At 38.7% G+C, this 18,916-nt stretch overlaps 1 protein-coding gene across 1 annotated transcript in view; it reads right to left on the bottom strand.

The window, feature by feature from the left end:
- CACNA1C (calcium voltage-gated channel subunit alpha1 C) overlaps positions 1 to 18,916 on the bottom strand; it is a 493,743-nt gene that overhangs the window by 400,110 nt on the left and 74,717 nt on the right. The window contains exons 2-3 of the mRNA XM_055711046.1: positions 17,941 to 18,264; positions 14,235 to 14,338 (exon numbers count right to left, since the gene is read on the bottom strand). Coding sequence (XP_055567021.1) covers positions 14,235 to 14,338; positions 17,941 to 18,264 — 428 coding nt within the window. The remainder of the gene's footprint in view (positions 1 to 14,234; positions 14,339 to 17,940; positions 18,265 to 18,916) is intronic.

Here is an 18,916-nt window from a genome sequence, read left to right on the forward strand (position 1 = left end):
ATCAAAAAAATTAATTTAGGGTGAGAAAAAGTCATCACAACCATCATATCCAATTCATGTTTTGCACAGACTATATAATTTCAAATTAAGTTAGAAGTCTACTTTGTCCCCCCTCAGAAAATACTGAGGCAATGAGAAGATTTTAATATTTAAGTAAATAACATCCCTGTGAAAATACAGTGCTTTTGCTTTCCTTTTTCCTCCCTTCTCCCTGTTCCAGCATTCAGTGATGGAAGCAAAGACAAGTATAAATCACTATATGCCATCAAGGCAAAATCGTCCCTGAGAGTCTGGCATCATGCCCAGGATTTTACTCACTCCATGACAAGTGGTGTTCTCTTCAGCTAGGATTTATCCAGCCTCATCAATAAATACCTCGAGCATGGTCATTTGATGGACATGATGAGATTAGATTCCAAAACATTTAGGACTGTATACAGCATTTCACTATTGTAAAGAAAGCGGCAAATATCCTGAAACAGAAACGATTTCTTTTCCTGACATTAAACGTCTGAACAAATTGTTGTACAATCCTTGCTGACCAGGCATAAGATGAGGGCTTTTTAAAATTCACTTGGTGCTTTTTTCTGTACATTATTCCATGGGCCATTTTCCCCTTAATGTTTGCTTTACAGTCATCACTGCTTTTCTCACTTATGTATGATGGGGGAGAATATGTTTTCACCTGTGTCTTAGGAAGCAGGATCTGGATTTGTTTACAAGCTTTTAGTTCTTGCTTTTCTGATTCAGACCAGGGGATCTAAAATAACAAGTTTTAATATGGCAAGTAAATACAACACTCTCAAAGCTCACAATTGGTCTCTCTTGCTCTCTAGTCCAATTAAAACTTATTTACTGATAGCAGAACAGAGTAACTGCATAATTACTTGTATATGACATGGGGTTCCAGCAGGTATGACAAAGAGAAGACATACATAAGACAGCAGAAGAAACACATGTTGTTTGCAAGCTGTTTGAGGGACACTCACCACTGGAGAACAGTCCGGATGCTTCCAATTTTGCTAAAGCAGTGCAAGCTTAGGTGTATTTGTCAGAGAAATGGGAACTACTGAACAATGTGTTTCAGCATAGCTAAAAACAAAGGCACATGCCTGGGATCAAGGAATGTAGGCTAGACTTGCCAAACTGTCATTACATATTGGAGAGCAACAGCTCTCCAGGGTTGCTTCCATGTCACATTCAAGGTCAACTGAACACAAGCATCAGGGCAACGTTTTTGGATAAAATGACTAATAAAATTCTAGGATGCCCAAGGAGAAAAACTGAACCAGGGAAGAGTTATTAATTTTCTATGCTGTGCTAGTGGGAGCATTATTGAAAACTTTGTCTACCTCTAATGTCCATCCTTCAAAGATGATGTTGATTATTTTCAGGACAAAAAAAACCTATAAGAATTACCATCAGGAATCAATGAAAGCACAGAAAAAAGTTAAGGTCCTTATAATAGGGATAATTAAGCCATGACTCAAGCATAATCTGTTAGAATTTGCATGGAGTTAGGAAGGACATTTTCATTCTTGATGTAAATTTGTATAGTAGTAGAAGAATGTATGGAGGAAAGAGAAAAACCTTTTTCAGGTTTTTTCTTCAGGTTACATTATTCTCAAGCGGATTTAAATTAGAATTGTGGTCGCCCTTACAAATACACTATACACATCTTCCCTTTTCTTGATAGGGGAATTACTGCATGAATTTGTATAACAAGTGGAAAGCAAGATTAGATGCTTGAGATCACCATCTCCCACTTCACAATATAGTCTGACGTACGGAGTTTGCCTGCAAATTTGAGCTTGCGCTCACCTCTGGGTCTTGCTGTAGGATAGTCCATTTGGTGTCTTCCCAGTCCCACAGGGTCAGAAATACTTTCAGGAGGTCATAAGCCACTTTATTTTAAGCAGTTCAACAAATAAGGAATCATTTTCAGCTCCCTATGGATTTTAATGCTTTCAAAAGGTCAAAGGCTCTGCTGAGCCCAGTTTGCCTTCTGGGCTGGAACAGTAAAGGCACATCAGTTTTTATAGCCAGAGGCACACCGAGCAACGTGGTTATCACTGTACTTAGCTGCGTTCAGCCCTCTGTCCTTATATGCAGATGCATTGGTTAGAGGCAATTTTCACCACTCTCCTGATCAAAAGCTTAAAAGTCACCCATAGGAGAACAGTGAAAAGCCTTACCTGCTCTGCCACTATTTCAAAAGTGGAACAGCCTCCTTTCCTGCACAGACTGTGAAATGGACCTGCTACCCATCCCAGTGAGACAGGAGGGAAGGTGCAAGGAAGAGGAAGAGGCACTCCTACACACGCAGCTGCTGCTGTGTCTGCACAGAGACAAGGGAGGTGCCTCCAGACTGGTGCCTGTTAGCCTGAACGTCTGTGTCTATGAGTGTGTGCTTTGGTGAAAACAGGGAATGACAGGGACAAGGCCTACCTCTGACAACTGCACAGCCTCCCAGTGATGTGAGTTCCTATGAGCACCACCCAGAAACATCCATAACCCAGGCCCCCATGGTCTCAGAACTGGATCCTAGCAAAGGTGGAACCATGCTCTTCAAGTTCTGCTTCAATGTGTTAGTTCAACAGAGCCTTTTAAAATAGCCAAGATATAATGATGAACCAGTGACTCAAAACCCCTTCTTTGGAAAGTACTATTCTTTAAAGAAAAGGAAAAATGTGTATGTTATAATAAGTTATTATCCAATGAAACCTTTCTTTGTATTTTATTGAAGAGCAGCAGCGGGCACACAGGCTGGAAGCCACGTTAGTTCAGGTCTGGATGGTGGAGGGAGGGGAATGAACCACAAAACATGCTGACTGTTTTAAGCATACTCCTTTAGATTCATACCAGAGCCTAACAATGTTACCTGCCTACTGTGGAAAATTACTTGAGTAACCAAGATGAATAGAGAAGGAAAGCACACAAGCAGCTGCTTGAATACAAGCTGTGATCTCTCTTCCTCTGGAAGGGGGATCAATATCTCTGTGGTATCCTTTTTCAATACAGTATTGAAATGTGAAAGCAAAGGTAAACATTTCCAAAAGGACCTGTCAGCCAGGACTGAATTAATTTCAAAAGTTATTTATCAAATATTTCAATAGTAGTATCAGCATGCAAGTCTCTCAAATACTGCATTGTATTTTCCCTAGGTTAGCTCCTGCTCCTTAAACCTTTAAAACACCATGTCCCTCATATAGCCATTTCCTCTGTGAGGTTACTGCTATGTACATGCTCAAAACTTAGGAGAGCGAAACATTCTGACAGTTACAAACATTTCAGCATATATTTTTTCCTCCTTTTTCTTTCACTCCATAAGACTTCAGTACAGAACAATCATCTGAAAGACTCAAACACATTCTCATATTTTATGGCCACTGAAAGGCTAAAATATTCAGCTTTGCTTCATCTGCTTCTTCCTTTTTCCCCTGTGGACAGTCGTCAAATACTTGCATGCAACAGTCTTATGCTTAAAAAGGAAAACAAAGTAGCAGCAGGGCTGGTTTTATCATAAGGACAATGAAAATCAGAGAAAAAAAATAGATTTGGACATTAATATTTATATCCACTATAAAAAAAGAGGCTGAAACTGGAATGTAATTTTTAAGTGAGCTGTAAAATGTGTTAAACATTTGAGTAAGTACAAGGTAATGCTGGAGTTTGAACGGCTATAAGCAAGAGCTTATTTATGTCAAGATGAAAGCATCACCCCTGAGTTGGATAAAAATTATATAATTGTCAAATGATAAGTAGGATAAAATAAAAATGTTAAATAAGAGATCTAAAAAAAGTCAGTGCCTTGATTCACAGCTAAAACCTGGTTCAGGTTGAATAAGGGAAGAATAAATCATGGTTAATGACTTATAGAAATTAGGATACAAGTTGTTAGGTTTGAAAGGAGATTTATCAGTTTCTTGCTGATAGAAATCAATGCAATATCAGGTGTACACCACAGCTGCACTTCCAGCCCAGATATCTACATGCAGATGCCAACTTTACCTACTTTGACATAGAGTACTAGATTTTATAGAAAACCCTAGATTAAAATATAGTAGTGCTCCATTATTATAGTTGCACATGATTATTCATGATTTGTGCAAACCGCTTCTTGGACTCAGGAGGCATCCGAAACATTTAATAGAACTGGGAAGCTGGAAATCCTCTAGTTCTGTCCCTTTGTTGAAAGGACGGCAGTGGCTTTAAAGAACAGAGGCAGCAGATTTCCTTATTCTAGAGAAAAACAATCCTTAACAGTTAAATACCTCAATACCTGTTCACTACAGCAGTAAAAATCTTATGTGCATATGAGATTCTATTTTGTCATTGTTATGGTTTAGCATTAACAGCTAAAGGAGGTGAATAGGAGCTTTTCATTCTCTTTGATGTCATTTCATTTTGCAGTCTTTCGTCTCAGGCAGCTGCTCCTGAAGGGCATTGATGTGCCTTTTGTTCTGACTCAGACATTATCTTGGTGACCATAATGAGGAGAAGCTTTCTGTTTGTTTGTTTTTAAATACAAGTTTAGATTGTGAAACAATTATGCAACTAGATCTTTAGAACTCTTTTTGTGACCACATTTGGCTGCATAATCTCATTTAAAAAGGGATTCTTGTTTTTAAGTGACTAACAAACAATAAGGCCACACAAGGAAAACAGCACTGTAAGTGGTATTCAGTGGATAAAAATAATAATAATAAAATAACATGCAAGTTCCGCTTTTGTGTGAGGTTTTATATTTGAGGGTATGTAATAGAACTAAAACATTTTAAAATGTCCACATGAAAAGCATTCACCATGCTTCAGATCAAAGAGTAACAGTAAGAGATTAAGCACATTTATTGCTAACTGGAAAAAATATGTCAATATATCAGATGTAGATAATCATATGCAAAATATGATTGCTCCAATTTCCGATATAAGCTACCTAAATATAAACTTTACAAGCAACAGACAATAGCAAGCCGGCAGAAGAGGAAGAATTTCAAAACCCCAAATTCTCCATCAGTGCAAGTTTATCGGGACAGCCTGAAAAACAGCTGCACACTTGCCAATGCAGCAAGCTGGGGAACCACATACGTGCTCCTTTTGGAAAGCTTGTACTGTGGGAGCTGAGCATCTTGCTCGTGCCATTGCCAAATCCAAATTTAGTGCATGGGGCTAAAGGGGCTGACACCACTGTCAGAGAGACTAAAGAAACTGTTCTACCAGCAACCACAGGGTGGTAACGGTTTCCAAAGAGCAGGTATGCTCCTTTGGCCAGGTGTTCTGCATTAGAGCCTGAGGTCTGCATGGGTAAGCTCACTATGAGCATCGGAACATCTGTTCACATCATGCATGTACAAAACTTTATAGGTATACATCATTGAAGTGTCTCAACCAAGGAATATATGCATTCTTTAGTGTCCCACAGACCATCACAAATTATTAAGGTTTTAGCAAAATGTTAGAAAAACACTGCAGCCCAGAGATGGCCCAGAGCTCCCTTGCCTAGGCTTAAGTGAAACAGAACATGCTAAGGATGCCTTAAGGAGATAACCTGCTGTGCCAACTTCCCAGCATCTGCCAGAAATGCAACATACTGAAGAGATGTTAATGGGTATTTCCTGCTGCTTACTGGAAGCCTTCCCCTAACTGGTGAGCTTCCAACACCATATTCTTAATAGAGAAATATCGTTGGTAAGTATAGGCTTTTCATGGTTATTGCAGAAGAAAAGAGATTTTGTTCCCTGAGGTTGTAGACCAGGGGTCCTCAAACTTTTTAACCAGGGCGCCGGCGTGCGGATGCAGTGGCAGGCAGTCATCTGCGGCTGCTTGGTTTCCCCCCCAACCCCCGGGGGGGGGGGGTCTGTAAATACCGGGGGCCGGATTGAGGACCCTGGGGGGCTGTATCCAGCCTGCGGGCCATAGTTTGAGGACCCCTGTTGTAGACAAACTCATTTGTAAGTCATCCAGCATTACTCAAAAGTGAAATTCAAGGATGGTATTAGCTTGCTTTGAAGTACAGGCTGTCTGCCATTCAGAGCTGTTATGACATAGGGACCCTCAAGATTTAGAAGTTGGAAAACATGAAAAAATAGGAATTGTCCTCGAGAGAAATAACCAGGCCAAACATTGATGAACATACAAAACATTCTTTCCTTCTGGCAATTCTGCCCCTTGGCAAGCAGCACATCCATTCTTTTATTTCTAAGGGCATTATGAAAAGTTGGTGGGTTTTTTCCTAGTTTGCACAAGCACAACGAGTATTGCCTTTAGAGTCAATGATTTTGTAGATGTCAGCAAAGCCCCACATTTCAACAATTTTTTGTCAATAGCATGCACTAAATTAGTGGATGCATTTTGGTGACAGTCAAGTAAACTGCAGTGAAGTCAACGGGAAGTTTGCCTGACATATATATACCTGAGAATATGGTATAATACAAACTATACATAAAGGAATCCAGAGATCATATGTAAAACCATCTGTTGAATTTCTATTTCCTAACATCATCAAAAGGATTTTGATGAACTCATTAACAGAAGGCTAATATCCCACAGACTTACAGAGGAAGAAGGATACTTGTACCAAAAAGGCAATACAAAAAGTATCTGCCATTTTGGAAGTCTCCACTGCTTTTAAAAGACAGTGTTACTTTTGCAGGGGCCGGAATTAGACTACAGTGTAAACAACAGTACTTAAAATTTCTTATTTGGCCTGCTTCCACAATTTTCCTATCTTTTCTGAACAAGGACAAAACAAAACAAAAAAAACAAACAAAAGAGGACACCACAAAAAAAAAGGCATCTTACAGTGAACTTGATGTTTGATAAACAACAGTAATTACTACCTGAAAAAAAAATTATAAAACACACTTGATAAGTCAGAGATTTAGAAAGCTTACACATAAGGAAAGGGAAAATGGTAATCAGAGCTGTCTAAAGAAACTGGATAAATGGCTTAATGTTTGGACTAAACCAATAAACTTGCCATCAATCAAAAGCAAAATATATAGTTAAAATTTCAAAATCACTTACACAGAAACATACAACCTGCAAATTTTAAACTACTATTTCTATAACCTTGGACTAGTTTGTGTAACAATTTTTTTTTTTTTTTTGCTCAACTTACAGTCCTACTGTAAGCAAATATAATCATCCATTTCTTCTACCAATCTTGTAGCTGTTTGTACAAAGGTCCTTCCTCTGCAGCTCCTCCAAACCAGGACAGACCTTCCCGAATAGCTGAATTTTGCCTCCAAGGCACATGTTTCTCTTTCAAATTCTATCTGAAACCTACTTTTTACCCTTGGTCTGTATCTCTAAATCCTCTCCTCTTTACTACATTACATACTGCATAACGTAAATGTACTTGACATCGTTACAGCATTATATATAATTCTGAAAGCCTATTATGCCACTTTCCAGTATCTCACTGATTCAGTGAAGCACTGTTTTACATTTTAATATGGAAGATAATAATAGAGGTGAATCTCTAGCACTACTTCTGTGAAAACTACACAACACTTTCCATTATTAAGATACTGTTTTGCACTGCTTTTAATTGTGATTTTACCAATTAAATACTACAGTTCAAGCTGGCTCCTGTCTCAGGGTGACTATTTGTGCAATGTTTCAGGCAAAACAGTTTAACAGATGACGGAGACCAATGCATTGAGAATGGACCTAGAAAATAAGAAATCAGCAGCTGGAAGGAGCACTGGGTTAGAGAGACCAGGTTTAGGAGTGGACTAGAATTAGCAAGAGCAGCAGTCAGGGAGCTGAAGCCAAGTGGGGATAGCACTGAGATCAAATGAATCACAAATGAAACCACTATGGAGGGAAAACTGCAGTTAGGAGTAAAAGGGGAAAGCAAAAACACAGGTCTGATGGAAGCTGGACTGGAAGGAGAAAAATTACTTGGCAAAGATAGTGAATTTAAAAAGCGACAAAAATGGGTCACACAGACATGAGAAATCTCAGAGCAGATCAAGAGATGGTAAACAATCAGCACAGACTGGGTGAGGACACTGGAACCAACTGGTATGAAGAGAAGCAGAAGGCTGGGATTTGATCGGGACTCAACAGCAAGCCCTGTGCAGGACAGAAAACTGCTAATGAAGTGGTAGAAAGATAAGAAACCTGACATATGGACTCTAAGTCCACTAAAGAAAAACAACAGAAATGGCAGAACTGAGGAAGAGTTATAGCCCAGACAACTACAGCTGAGATGGGAGGAGGTTCAGAAGGAAGCATTATTGGAAGAAAGAGCCAGAAAAAGTCCTTTTTCTACAGTAAAATACCAATACAGAAGAGCCTTTTGAGTACCTTCATGTCCAGACCCTGGAATAGAATCCTCTATTCCTCTGTTGTGGGCAAACACCTCTGAATCCCTCTGCCAAACTTTCCCAATCCTATCCTCACCTGGTCAACACAGAGAACCACCTCATACCACTACTGATTATCCAGACAAATCAAGTGGCAGAGATCTGCCCAGAAAACATAACAGGTCTGGTCCTGCTAGTAACACATATAGGTGTTAATCTCTGCTTTACCAGTTTCATCTTCACAAAACCTAGAAAGTAACACCACTATGTTAAAGATACAAAGACTGCAAACTTAAGCACCAAAAGTTGAGTCCCCTTCAAATTAATTCAACACACATAAGCAAACTGTGACAATGCAGTCCTACATGCTTCTCTGCGGTAATTAAATTCTGCCCCCGACAGCACAAAGAAATGAGGTCTCCATCCTACCTTTTACCCTTCTTGTTCAGTTGGTGACCACCAGCTTGAAAATGATTGCTACAGATTTTATTCTTTTCTTGACAGTCTTTTCCACAGCATTGCTTATAATGGTCTGCGTGATGTACGGCACTAACTACCTTCATGAAAGCAGTAACCAACCTACTTTACAGATGGAAAAATTGAGACAGCAATTTACCCAAAGACACATAGTTTGCCAACACCAGAACCAGCAGACAAGCTTGAATGTCTTCCTCTCAAACCCAATGCTTATTCTTCCACCCTGTGCTTTACTACGCTAGAGATGCTGAGTATCAGCCTCTCTCTGCCAGAGGCAGGACTTCTGAGGACTTTGGGAAATGCTAAGCTTAAATTCTATACTATTCAACTTCCTTAGCATCCCACAGGTCAGTGGTTTGCAATCTTTCTGGAGAAAGTCCTCAAGGATTTTTCAGAACAAACACCTTTCTTCTTGTCCTGATTCCAGTCCCCTTCCAGTCTCCTCAGCTCTTCTCTTCCAGCTTCTGTTGCTTACTCCTCACTTTTCAAATTCTGTAACTTCCCCCAGCTGTAACCATCCTGGCATGAGGCCCAAGCTAATAAACCTATCAGAGCTTATTATCTTGGTATCCACTCTGTCCTGCCCTGCACCTCACCCCTAATGCTAGCATAGCTCATTACTGTATTCACTTACTAGTTGAGAACTGTCACAAAGGAGGGCAATAGCAATGACAGAACCAAAAGCTTTTGTGCAGTAGTCTTCCTTAGCCTTATCCAGAAGGCCCATTCTTTCTTTTTCTGACCCCTTCACCCCCACTTTGCTCTCTAACAATTTCTGACTTTGCACAAGAAAAATTGAGACTGTTCAATATACTGACTCCAGAATTCTCTGATATAAAAAAAAATACTGGTTTGTTATACCAGTATCTAGAAACGTAATACATATATATAGCACCACATCCACACCTATTGCATCAGTCTGCTGCAAATGCAGAAAGATCAAAAACACTTTCTTTTTTTTTGTACAAGAACCACCTGCTCAGGTGGATACTACCATAATCACCAGTTAATAGAGCAGCCATACCTTCCTGAAGGGCAAGCCCCTTTTCCATAGGCAGGCATTCCCACAAACACAAACACCAACAATCAAGCAGAAATCTCATCTTTTACAGGGTCCTGTTTCACGTTTAATAAATTAGTCTGAAGGTGACATCCCATTATAAGCTCATCTATAAACACAAGAGATTTAAAAAAAAAAAATTAACTAGTGTACAACAGGATTTCCTTCCTGTAATAAGGATGAGGCAGGGACCTTCCTGTAAGGATGAGGGAGGGAAAGCAGAGCTATCAAAACAACACAAGGAATCTTCTCCTGCTGTTCTTCCAAAACAAACAACTGACTGAGTCATCTTCCACAGATCGCACTGTAAACCTTGGTCTTAACCTCATTATGCTGTCGCCATGCCGTGACGTTGACCAGGCTTGTGCCATTTACAATTGCCAGTAAAGTGACAGAAGCATTTTCTTCTCAACTTCCTCTCTTAGGCAGTCTATAGTTTTATTCCTAAATGTATGTTATCTCTATTCTAATGCATAATTGCAGGAATAACAAGCAGAAAGCCTCTATATCAGTTACAGCTGGCTAACTTTAATTCCCTTCAAACTAGCTCCAATTTTCCTGACTGCATGAAGAGACTACATAACTGTTCTTTGCACAGGGTCACACATGACCTTTCTTTACTTCTAAATTCATGCAAAATCTCAGCAGAGTTCATTAATACCAAAAAAAATTTTGCACCATTGGGTGCAACTCCTCTCCATTTGTGCGAGTACACTGCAGAAGTGAAACAAAAACTACTGAAGCCAATTTCAAGCATTTGTTATTACTATGCATTTTTCTTGAAGCCAGTGATAAAGACACTGCAGTGAGCATAAAAACACAAAATCTGGGTTTTAGTATAAGCGTACATTTGAAAAATGCAAGTGCTTCACAGTCCAAGTTACAATCTGTAGGCTTGATAAAAATGGCTTGAGGATTTATAGGAATTATTATTATAGGAAGCCAGATTGCAGAGAAGCAGTCTGAACATCTGTGTGGTATTTGGCCTAAACTTGTAATACATAACAGCTAATCACAATTCCTTACTAACACAAAAAGGGAGGGAATTATTTATTGGACTCTTCTGTATTTAGTTTCAATGCTTATACTCATTACTGTGGCATCATATCAAATAGGTCTTGCACCTAAATACAAGGCTTACTGAAATGGAGATATGGCTATAGGTTACTGGTTTTGTACAGGCAAATAAGGCATGTATCTCTTCAAGGCTTCCATAGAAGACATACAGTAATAAGTATGCGCTATTTGACCAATGGCTGATTACATCTTTGAAATTTGTATAGAGCAATTATTTATTACAACATTATTTAGCTATCATTTTTCTGCTTTTACAGAGGAAAGGAAACCACTTGCACAATTTAGAATTCCTTTATTTTTGTCTCCCCACCCTCTACTCCATTAGCTTGTTAAAAACATCGATTGAATTTTCACCTCAACCCCCAAAGAAAACATTTTTTTTTAAAGTTATGATGAAACCTTAGAGCAGAAATACTTGGACCCTAAGGGAAAAGTGCAGCTTATTGGAAAACTGTTGTGTCACTTTCAGACTTTGTAAAACAGTTACTATTGATCATATGCTTTCTGTAGATAGATTCTCCACGTCTCAGGAAGTTAGGGATGATTCAAGGAAATCAGGGATGTGGGAGTTTCTGTGGTAGCGTTACCCCTAAAAAAAACTAAATTGCAGAATGGAAATTAATCAAGAGCTCCTACAGAAGTGAAAGTTTCTTCTGGGCAGCTAAGAAGATTCTGTATACATTTGGTCAGACTCACACTTCTGCACAGTACACACATCTGTGCACACTATTAAACTAAGTGCACACACCGCAGACATACACTCCTTTTCAATTTCAGATTTAACCTTTGGAGCTCTATACTTCATGGCTACAAAGTAAATCTGATTGCAAAATACATGTTCACAGGTAGGAAAAAAATAATCATGTGAGTACATAACCTTTTACAGGAAAATATTATTAACCCCAGCTTCTTTCTAGTGCCTTCCACGTATAGTTTGGCCCTTTAAGAGCCAAGTCCCACTCTTTTGCAGTGCCTGCCATCTGAAATAGCTTTTCTTTAACTCCAAGTTTCATCTATTCTTTCATCCCATTCAAAAACACCATTCCAAAACACAACTAACATTTTTTCACCCTTATCTTGCCCATTTGCCTCTACTTCCCCAGCCTATTACTCAGTACTTTACTCGCTAATCATGACATACAACTCTTCACAGTTCTGTGAAAAGTTTTGGAATGCAGTACATGACATACACTCAAGAAGTGTGTTTCCCAACAGCAGTATATACATGCCAAGATATATGTATATCACCCCAAGAAAACAACAACAAACCGCAACCAAAACACACAAAATCCAGCAACCACAAACAGGGACTAACAGGAGATCACAGGACCAAAGGCTACTGAGCAGTCAGAGTTCCAGGGTTTGATCTACAGTGTAGAAGAAAGTTTTAATTCCCCTAGTGCAAGTCCCATTTTCTGTTTTTAATTACTTTTTTGCATTAAGACCCAAGGAAAAAAGTGCAGTCAAGCAGACTCCCCATTTTACTTTCTTTTCCCCTTACTTCTGTGAAATAGCTTATAGCTTATTTATATAAATTAACAATGCCTCCTCATCCTTAAGGCTATAACATTTCTAAACTTTCCCAAGATAGTATTTCTTGCTTGGCTGGGATTTTTTAAATCCTACTCACAAATAACAGGTGTGTTTTGATAGATTGACCAAACAATACAAAAGATATCTTGGAAAACAGATGCGGAATACCAGCTCTGCTCACAAGGTGCATATGTTTTCTTATAGTAGAACAGTTTCAATACACCTCATTCAATTATGAATATATTCCTAACTTAGTATTAGCCAGCAGTCTCCCTACTGAAATAAGGCAAATACCCACACCCAATTAAACTCAAGACAAATTAAGAGACCTCTGACCTTCACCTCTGCTTCTTTTTCCTCCTTCAACCATGCAAGTCAGAACGTGCAATAAACAACATTCTGTCTTTCATTGCTAGAGGGTCAATTGAATTTGCTTTTTTTAATAAAAGATATCTGTTTTTGAAAGGTACCATACTGAAGCAATTTAAACACACACACCACACAATTCATCACTGTTAAACACTATGTCAAGCTAACAAAGAGACAGCAATAAAAGAGAAACAAAACCAACTCACATATTCTGTAAATATAGAGAATAATTAAAAGTTAACAACAACTTATTTCCTCCTGCTCCTATTTTTAAACTTTAAAGAAATTACAGTGGAAAAGCACTACACTACAATTTTTTTTGGGGGGGTGGGGGGGTGGGGGGTGGTTGTTGTTTTGGGATTTTGGTTGGGTTTTTTTCTTTTTAAACACAGAAGTACTGTTCCAAAAGTCCTGAAGTGCACAATTTGGTTTTATACAACTTCAAGAGATATTTAATCAAATGACTGACTTAGAAGAACCACATGGATCATTTTAATTGCAATGTCTGTCAGCCATCCCAGTTATCCCTACTATAGAACTATGGCTTTTGTTTTCCTCCTCTGTTGCTCTAAAATTTCTAACGTCTCAGTAAATTTTAATCAGAAAATAGCATCCCAACTCTTAAACTCTGGGAGCAAGTTTTCATCCTGATCCAGCCAGATGAGTAGGAGATTCTTTAACATATTTGAAAGGAAGAAAAATGTCTTCTGCTAATTCAGTTAACTGCATTCAGAGCTGGTTTGTGCTGTGCCCTTACAGAATTCTTTGCTATGACTTCATGCTAAGCCAAAAATTAAACACTCTTACTTTCGTACATGAACAGCTCTATCCCAAAGTACCAACATTAGCATCAGTGGTGACAGAGGAAATGCTATAATCCCCCAACAAGAGGGGAAAAGGAGAAAAAACACCACCAAAAAATGCCAAAGCCACAAACATTGTTCAATTAAACACACAGATCTGTGAAATGCAAGCATTAATGTACTTCCTTGAAATAAGTCGTCAAGCTGTGCTCTCATGTATCACCTGAGAGGACAGTATAATTTCACGCTTTGGCACTTTTTAAGACAAAAAACCACCACAGAATCCATGATTAAAAGATTACTTCCACAAATACCTGCAGTTTAAAACTTACCAAGCACTTTTGCAGCATGCAGAAATTTGTTAACCAAAACATCACATACAGAACCTGTGCAATTTTTGGAACATTCTTTTCTGAAACCAACTCAATTGAAACATGTGGTAACACGAATAGAGGAGACATAGCACTCAAAACCAATTTTTACTTTATTAAGTTCTCATCTTTGGTGAATATATTTATGTTCCCTAACTTCAACAGTCTCTCTGGTCACATTCAAAAAGAACTTTCAAAATAGCAAGACTAAACACTATCAAGGACTTACCAGATTGGAATTGGTGGCATTGGAATCATCTTCTGGAAAGGGGATATAGATAGCTAAGGCCACACAATTGGCAAAAATAGTCAGTAATATAATTATTTCAAATGGTCTGAGGAATGGAGTTAAGGAAATTGTTCCAAAATGTGCACACACAAATAAAATAAAAAAACCACCAACAAAAAAGATTTATAAGAATTCTGTTTAAAGAAGACATTCCAAGCCCCTTATATTCTGAAAAGAAACACATGCCTTTTTAAGTGCTTTTAGGAGCTCCCAGCCAAGAATCTTCCTAATATGTCAAAAGCAGTGTAGGCCAGTCGCGTGCCAGAGTAAACACAGATTTCTTATAAGTTTTTTCTTCTTTTATTTATTTAGATTGCATTTTCCCTATTTTCCTTCAAGCGTGGCTGTACTATTTTTAATAGCAGAAGCCTGTTCTTGGACTGTCATCTTTCATCTTACAATTAGTTTCTCTTGGTCTCTTCCATCTGCATTTACAAACCCTAAAATAATTTTAACAAAAGTTTTGGGGGTTTTTGTTGTTGTTGTTGGGTTTGTATTTTTTTTTATCCCTTTCTCAATCTCTCTGTCTCTCATATCTCAAAGTTAATGCAAGGGCCTGAGAAATACATGCATAGACTCAGTTAGAAGATGTTTAAATGATGACAAAGTTAAAAAAGCGCCTTTGTCAAAAATATGCACATTGCCATGTATACTTGTTTTGCTTAAAAGTTATTTGAAGGAGCATTTCTTTTTCTATTTGCATTTTATTTGGCATCATAGGGAAAACAAATGTGCCCACACAGTATATTAGGGACACCAGGAACCTAAGAGTTCCTTATAACAGAGAAACTAGCACCAATTCAGAAGCATTTCAGCCAGGCATCAAATTTGTTAGGGAAAAAATCCCAAACATTTGGGGTGTTCCACAAACAAATCCTGTACAACCTTGATGCTCCACTGGACTGTCCATTGGAATCAAAGGGCATTTTTCTACTGACCAGTTTGCTGCACTGTACTTAATCTTCTTCAGTGGACTCCTTAACCTTAATTGCTGTGAAATGTAGACAGACTGTAAGTCTGGTCTCCAGTCTGAGTTTGGAAACATTTACTTGCCTTCAGGAATATCCTGGAAGCTAGCTCTCTGATAACTCGTCAGTACTCCAGAGGGAAATGAAGAGCAGGATAGGACAGGGAGATTGCCAAGTTTAACCTGCGCCATCGGGTGCATTTGAGCATGAATTTACCTACCATAGGACTGGCTTTGCAGCAAATGTCAACACAGCATGTATGGTTTTGGTCAGCTGACTACTGTTCTCAGCAGGTTTTAGCAGGAAAGAATTGGAGATTGGGATGTGCAGCAGCCTGAACTGCAAGACATACACAAATCCCAGGCACCTGACCACTGTGTACGCTCAGATATGTTCTACATTTCACATATGGAAAAGTCAAAGGGTTCCAAATTTGACAGGCTGCCATGCTTAAACCTTCAAATAGTAGGAGATATATGATAATATGGAGGAAGAACAGATTAGGGCAGGGAGATTACATGTGAAATCAAAGGGACTTCTCAGAAACCCCAGGCTGTATATATAGTGTTCGCTGCATGAAGACCTGAATTTCCATAGGCTTTCCTTCTCTTAATCACTTTTTTCCTTAGACTTTTTGGTTTTGACAGGATTATTAGCTATTAACATATCACTGTTTATGCATATTTTCTTTTATTTCTTTTTATGCACAGTAAAATAGTATAAAATCTATAAATACAGTACATACAAAGCAGAAAATTAAGTACACAACTAAATCTTTGCAAAATAAGGCAATTACTTCATTTCACTTCTTATATGCAATAGCACCTCCAGCCTCTGAACTCTATAACGTTCGTGTAAGAAACACAACAAAACTACCATGTGATATTTGTTTAATATCTACTATGCTTAGACTTCAGTGGTTCAGCAAATTAAGCTAAGCTATTCTCAGTAGTTTTTAGCAATTAGGAAAAGACAGAGTGCAGAATGAAATTAAACCTTATCACAATTCTTTGACATCGTTACTTGTCATCGAAGTGTTTCACATTTATAAACACTACATGTCCAATGAGAGGTTTTGATGGAAAAAAATACTTCCATCAACTCACCTAAAACAATACGAAAAAATGCAAGCATCAGCACCTTTGGATTGCTTTAATCGCATTGTTTGGTCCTCTCTTGATCTCAGCAGTGCTGTATCCTGTGTTACAACACATTATTCCCATCATTCATTGCTGATCTTATTCATTTATCAAATGTCACTCTGTGCTCTTTCTTTAAAGACATGTGGTTACTGGGGTGCTGGCAAGTAAACCAATATTCAGCTTCATCCTGTTAGTCATCATCCATCATCTTATGTTTAAAGTATCAGAGCTATGCCAGAAGGGATAAAAAGTAGCAAACTTAATCAGGGGGATTAAAAATTAGCATCTGAAGAAGAAAGGAATAGGCAGGCAGGTATTTTAAGGACACTTAAGAATTGACAGGAGCATTTTTAACAAGTTCTTCATCTGAAAAATACGTCCACATCAGCAAGACCTAATATACTTATATTCTGTTTTCATCTTTCTAACATCCCACCAGACCCCAAAGGAACAATATTATCACATTGTCTTAAATGCCATCATTCATTTTTCATCATATTAACTACTGCCAAGTTATGTACTGCCTTCCCTTGACATGCTTATCTATGCCTAACAACATGCTTTTTCTTTTGCATTTGCTGAAAGACCCCATTAGCTTTATGATGTACTGACAATTACTGTTCAGGCTTAGTCTTCGTTTCTCTTTGGGGAGGACAGGGAGGTATATTTTATTTCAGTTTGTGTTTCACACCAAATTCTCAAATTCCAGCTTGTGATGATCAGACTGGGGTGAATAAAAAGGCTTTGCTCCTTCCATGTGATGAAACCAATGGCCAAACTCTCACTGACTTTCCAGGGAAGCAGCACTGACCCTTAGACTCTGCAGCTGTGTGTCAGTGGTTATCATCCATCACCTGTGATGCAGTCTGTCTCTGTTCAGACTACTAGATCTGTCCCTGTACTGCATTTGTACATGTTGCAGCACTACTTTTACTGCCTGTCTTTTCCCCTGCTTCTAAATAACCATTATCTCTTACCATATATTAGTAAGCCTTATTAGTTTAAGTGGAATTCCAATATAATTAACAGACCTTAGCCCTGTTTCAGGATCTTATGCGTACGTTTGGGTTTTCTTCTCCTCCTTTTGTCGCATTCTTTTCTCCATACTGTAGAAATTGTGATGCCACATTTTTAACAAAAAAAAGTATATGATTCAAAGTATCAGAGCTGTTTAACTGGTGGCACCTATTGGAGTGCCGGGGGGGGGGGGGGGGGGGGGAAGAAAAAAAAAAAGGGGAAAGCCAGCAGCTGCTGTCAATCCCATAGTCTCAGTTCAATTCTGGCCTCAAATATCTAACCTTTATCATTTAAATTTCTAGTGGCGTCTTACACAAAAGTATAGTTAAGGCTCCAGTCCTAAACTACTTTTTTAACCCCAACATAAATGATCTCAGTTAAGACATCAGAAACTATTTGTGTACTTTAAACTCCCAGTGGTGCCTTTCAACTTAATGTATTGATTTCTTCACACTTATGAATAGCGCCTGATGTGCACAAACAATTTGCTCTTTTCCAAATGAGAACATCAAAAAGGATATTTCCATTCGACGATGCTGATGCATGCCCTCCGGATGGGATTTTTCAGTGTTAAACACAGCAGTGCTCGGGGAGGACGTGTAGCTGTGGTAGTACCCTGTTTTTTCTGTTTTCCATACTGCTGCCGTTTCCTCTGCGTGGAGCTGGCTGTGGATATTGTTGCATTGCCAGCACTACCCATCAGTTTGGCTTGCCTGGCAGCATCAATTGCAGCTTGCCAGGACAGCGCTGCCCCTGGAGTAGGGATATGCTCTGGGGCAAGCCCTGCAGCTGCATTGGCATTCATGTTGGCATGAGCTGGACGGGGACTCCCATAGTTGGAACCTGTGAAAGGGGAAAAAAACAAACAAACAAACAAACCAGAAATTTGTGAAGATATTTTTTAAGCAACAGAAAAGAGAAGTAGTGTTTTTTAATATCTTAAGTATCAGTAATCTTAAGCATCCGTAAAAGCAAGAGCTAAGGTTAAGTATAGGGTATCCACTTACTACCAGCTTGTTCCTCCAATTCAAGTTCTTCATTTTAAAGTAATGCTACTATGCAAGCATTTGTCTTGCAACAGTCTCCCAACAAGACCCAATGGACACTAAGCTGTTAGAAGTGCCTCCAATCAATACAGTCTCCAGGGATTCACAGAAAAGAAACGGTCCGTTTTTACCCACACATTTTGCAAGTTGGATTGTTTGGAAGCTCAAAAGATGAGGCTAGTTCTCATCACTTTACCACAGACATGCAGCACTATGCTATTTAGTACATAGCAAAGCACCCAAATGAGATATTCAAACCCCATCACAAAAATCCTTATGTTTTCAAGATTACCTCAAGGTAAATAATTTTTTAACAACGAGATTAATTCTCTCTGCAATATACATGTATGTATAAGCCCAAGAATAACCTGACTACAAGGTATACCAAAGCAGAAACTGTAGCTTTTGTGCTCTATAGGATGCTGTGCAGATAGTTTAGGCCAACCAAC

The sequence above is a fragment of the Falco cherrug genome, chromosome 5 (assembly GCF_023634085.1).
Source record: "Falco cherrug isolate bFalChe1 chromosome 5, bFalChe1.pri, whole genome shotgun sequence".
Taxonomy (NCBI): Eukaryota; Metazoa; Chordata; class Aves; order Falconiformes; family Falconidae; genus Falco; species Falco cherrug.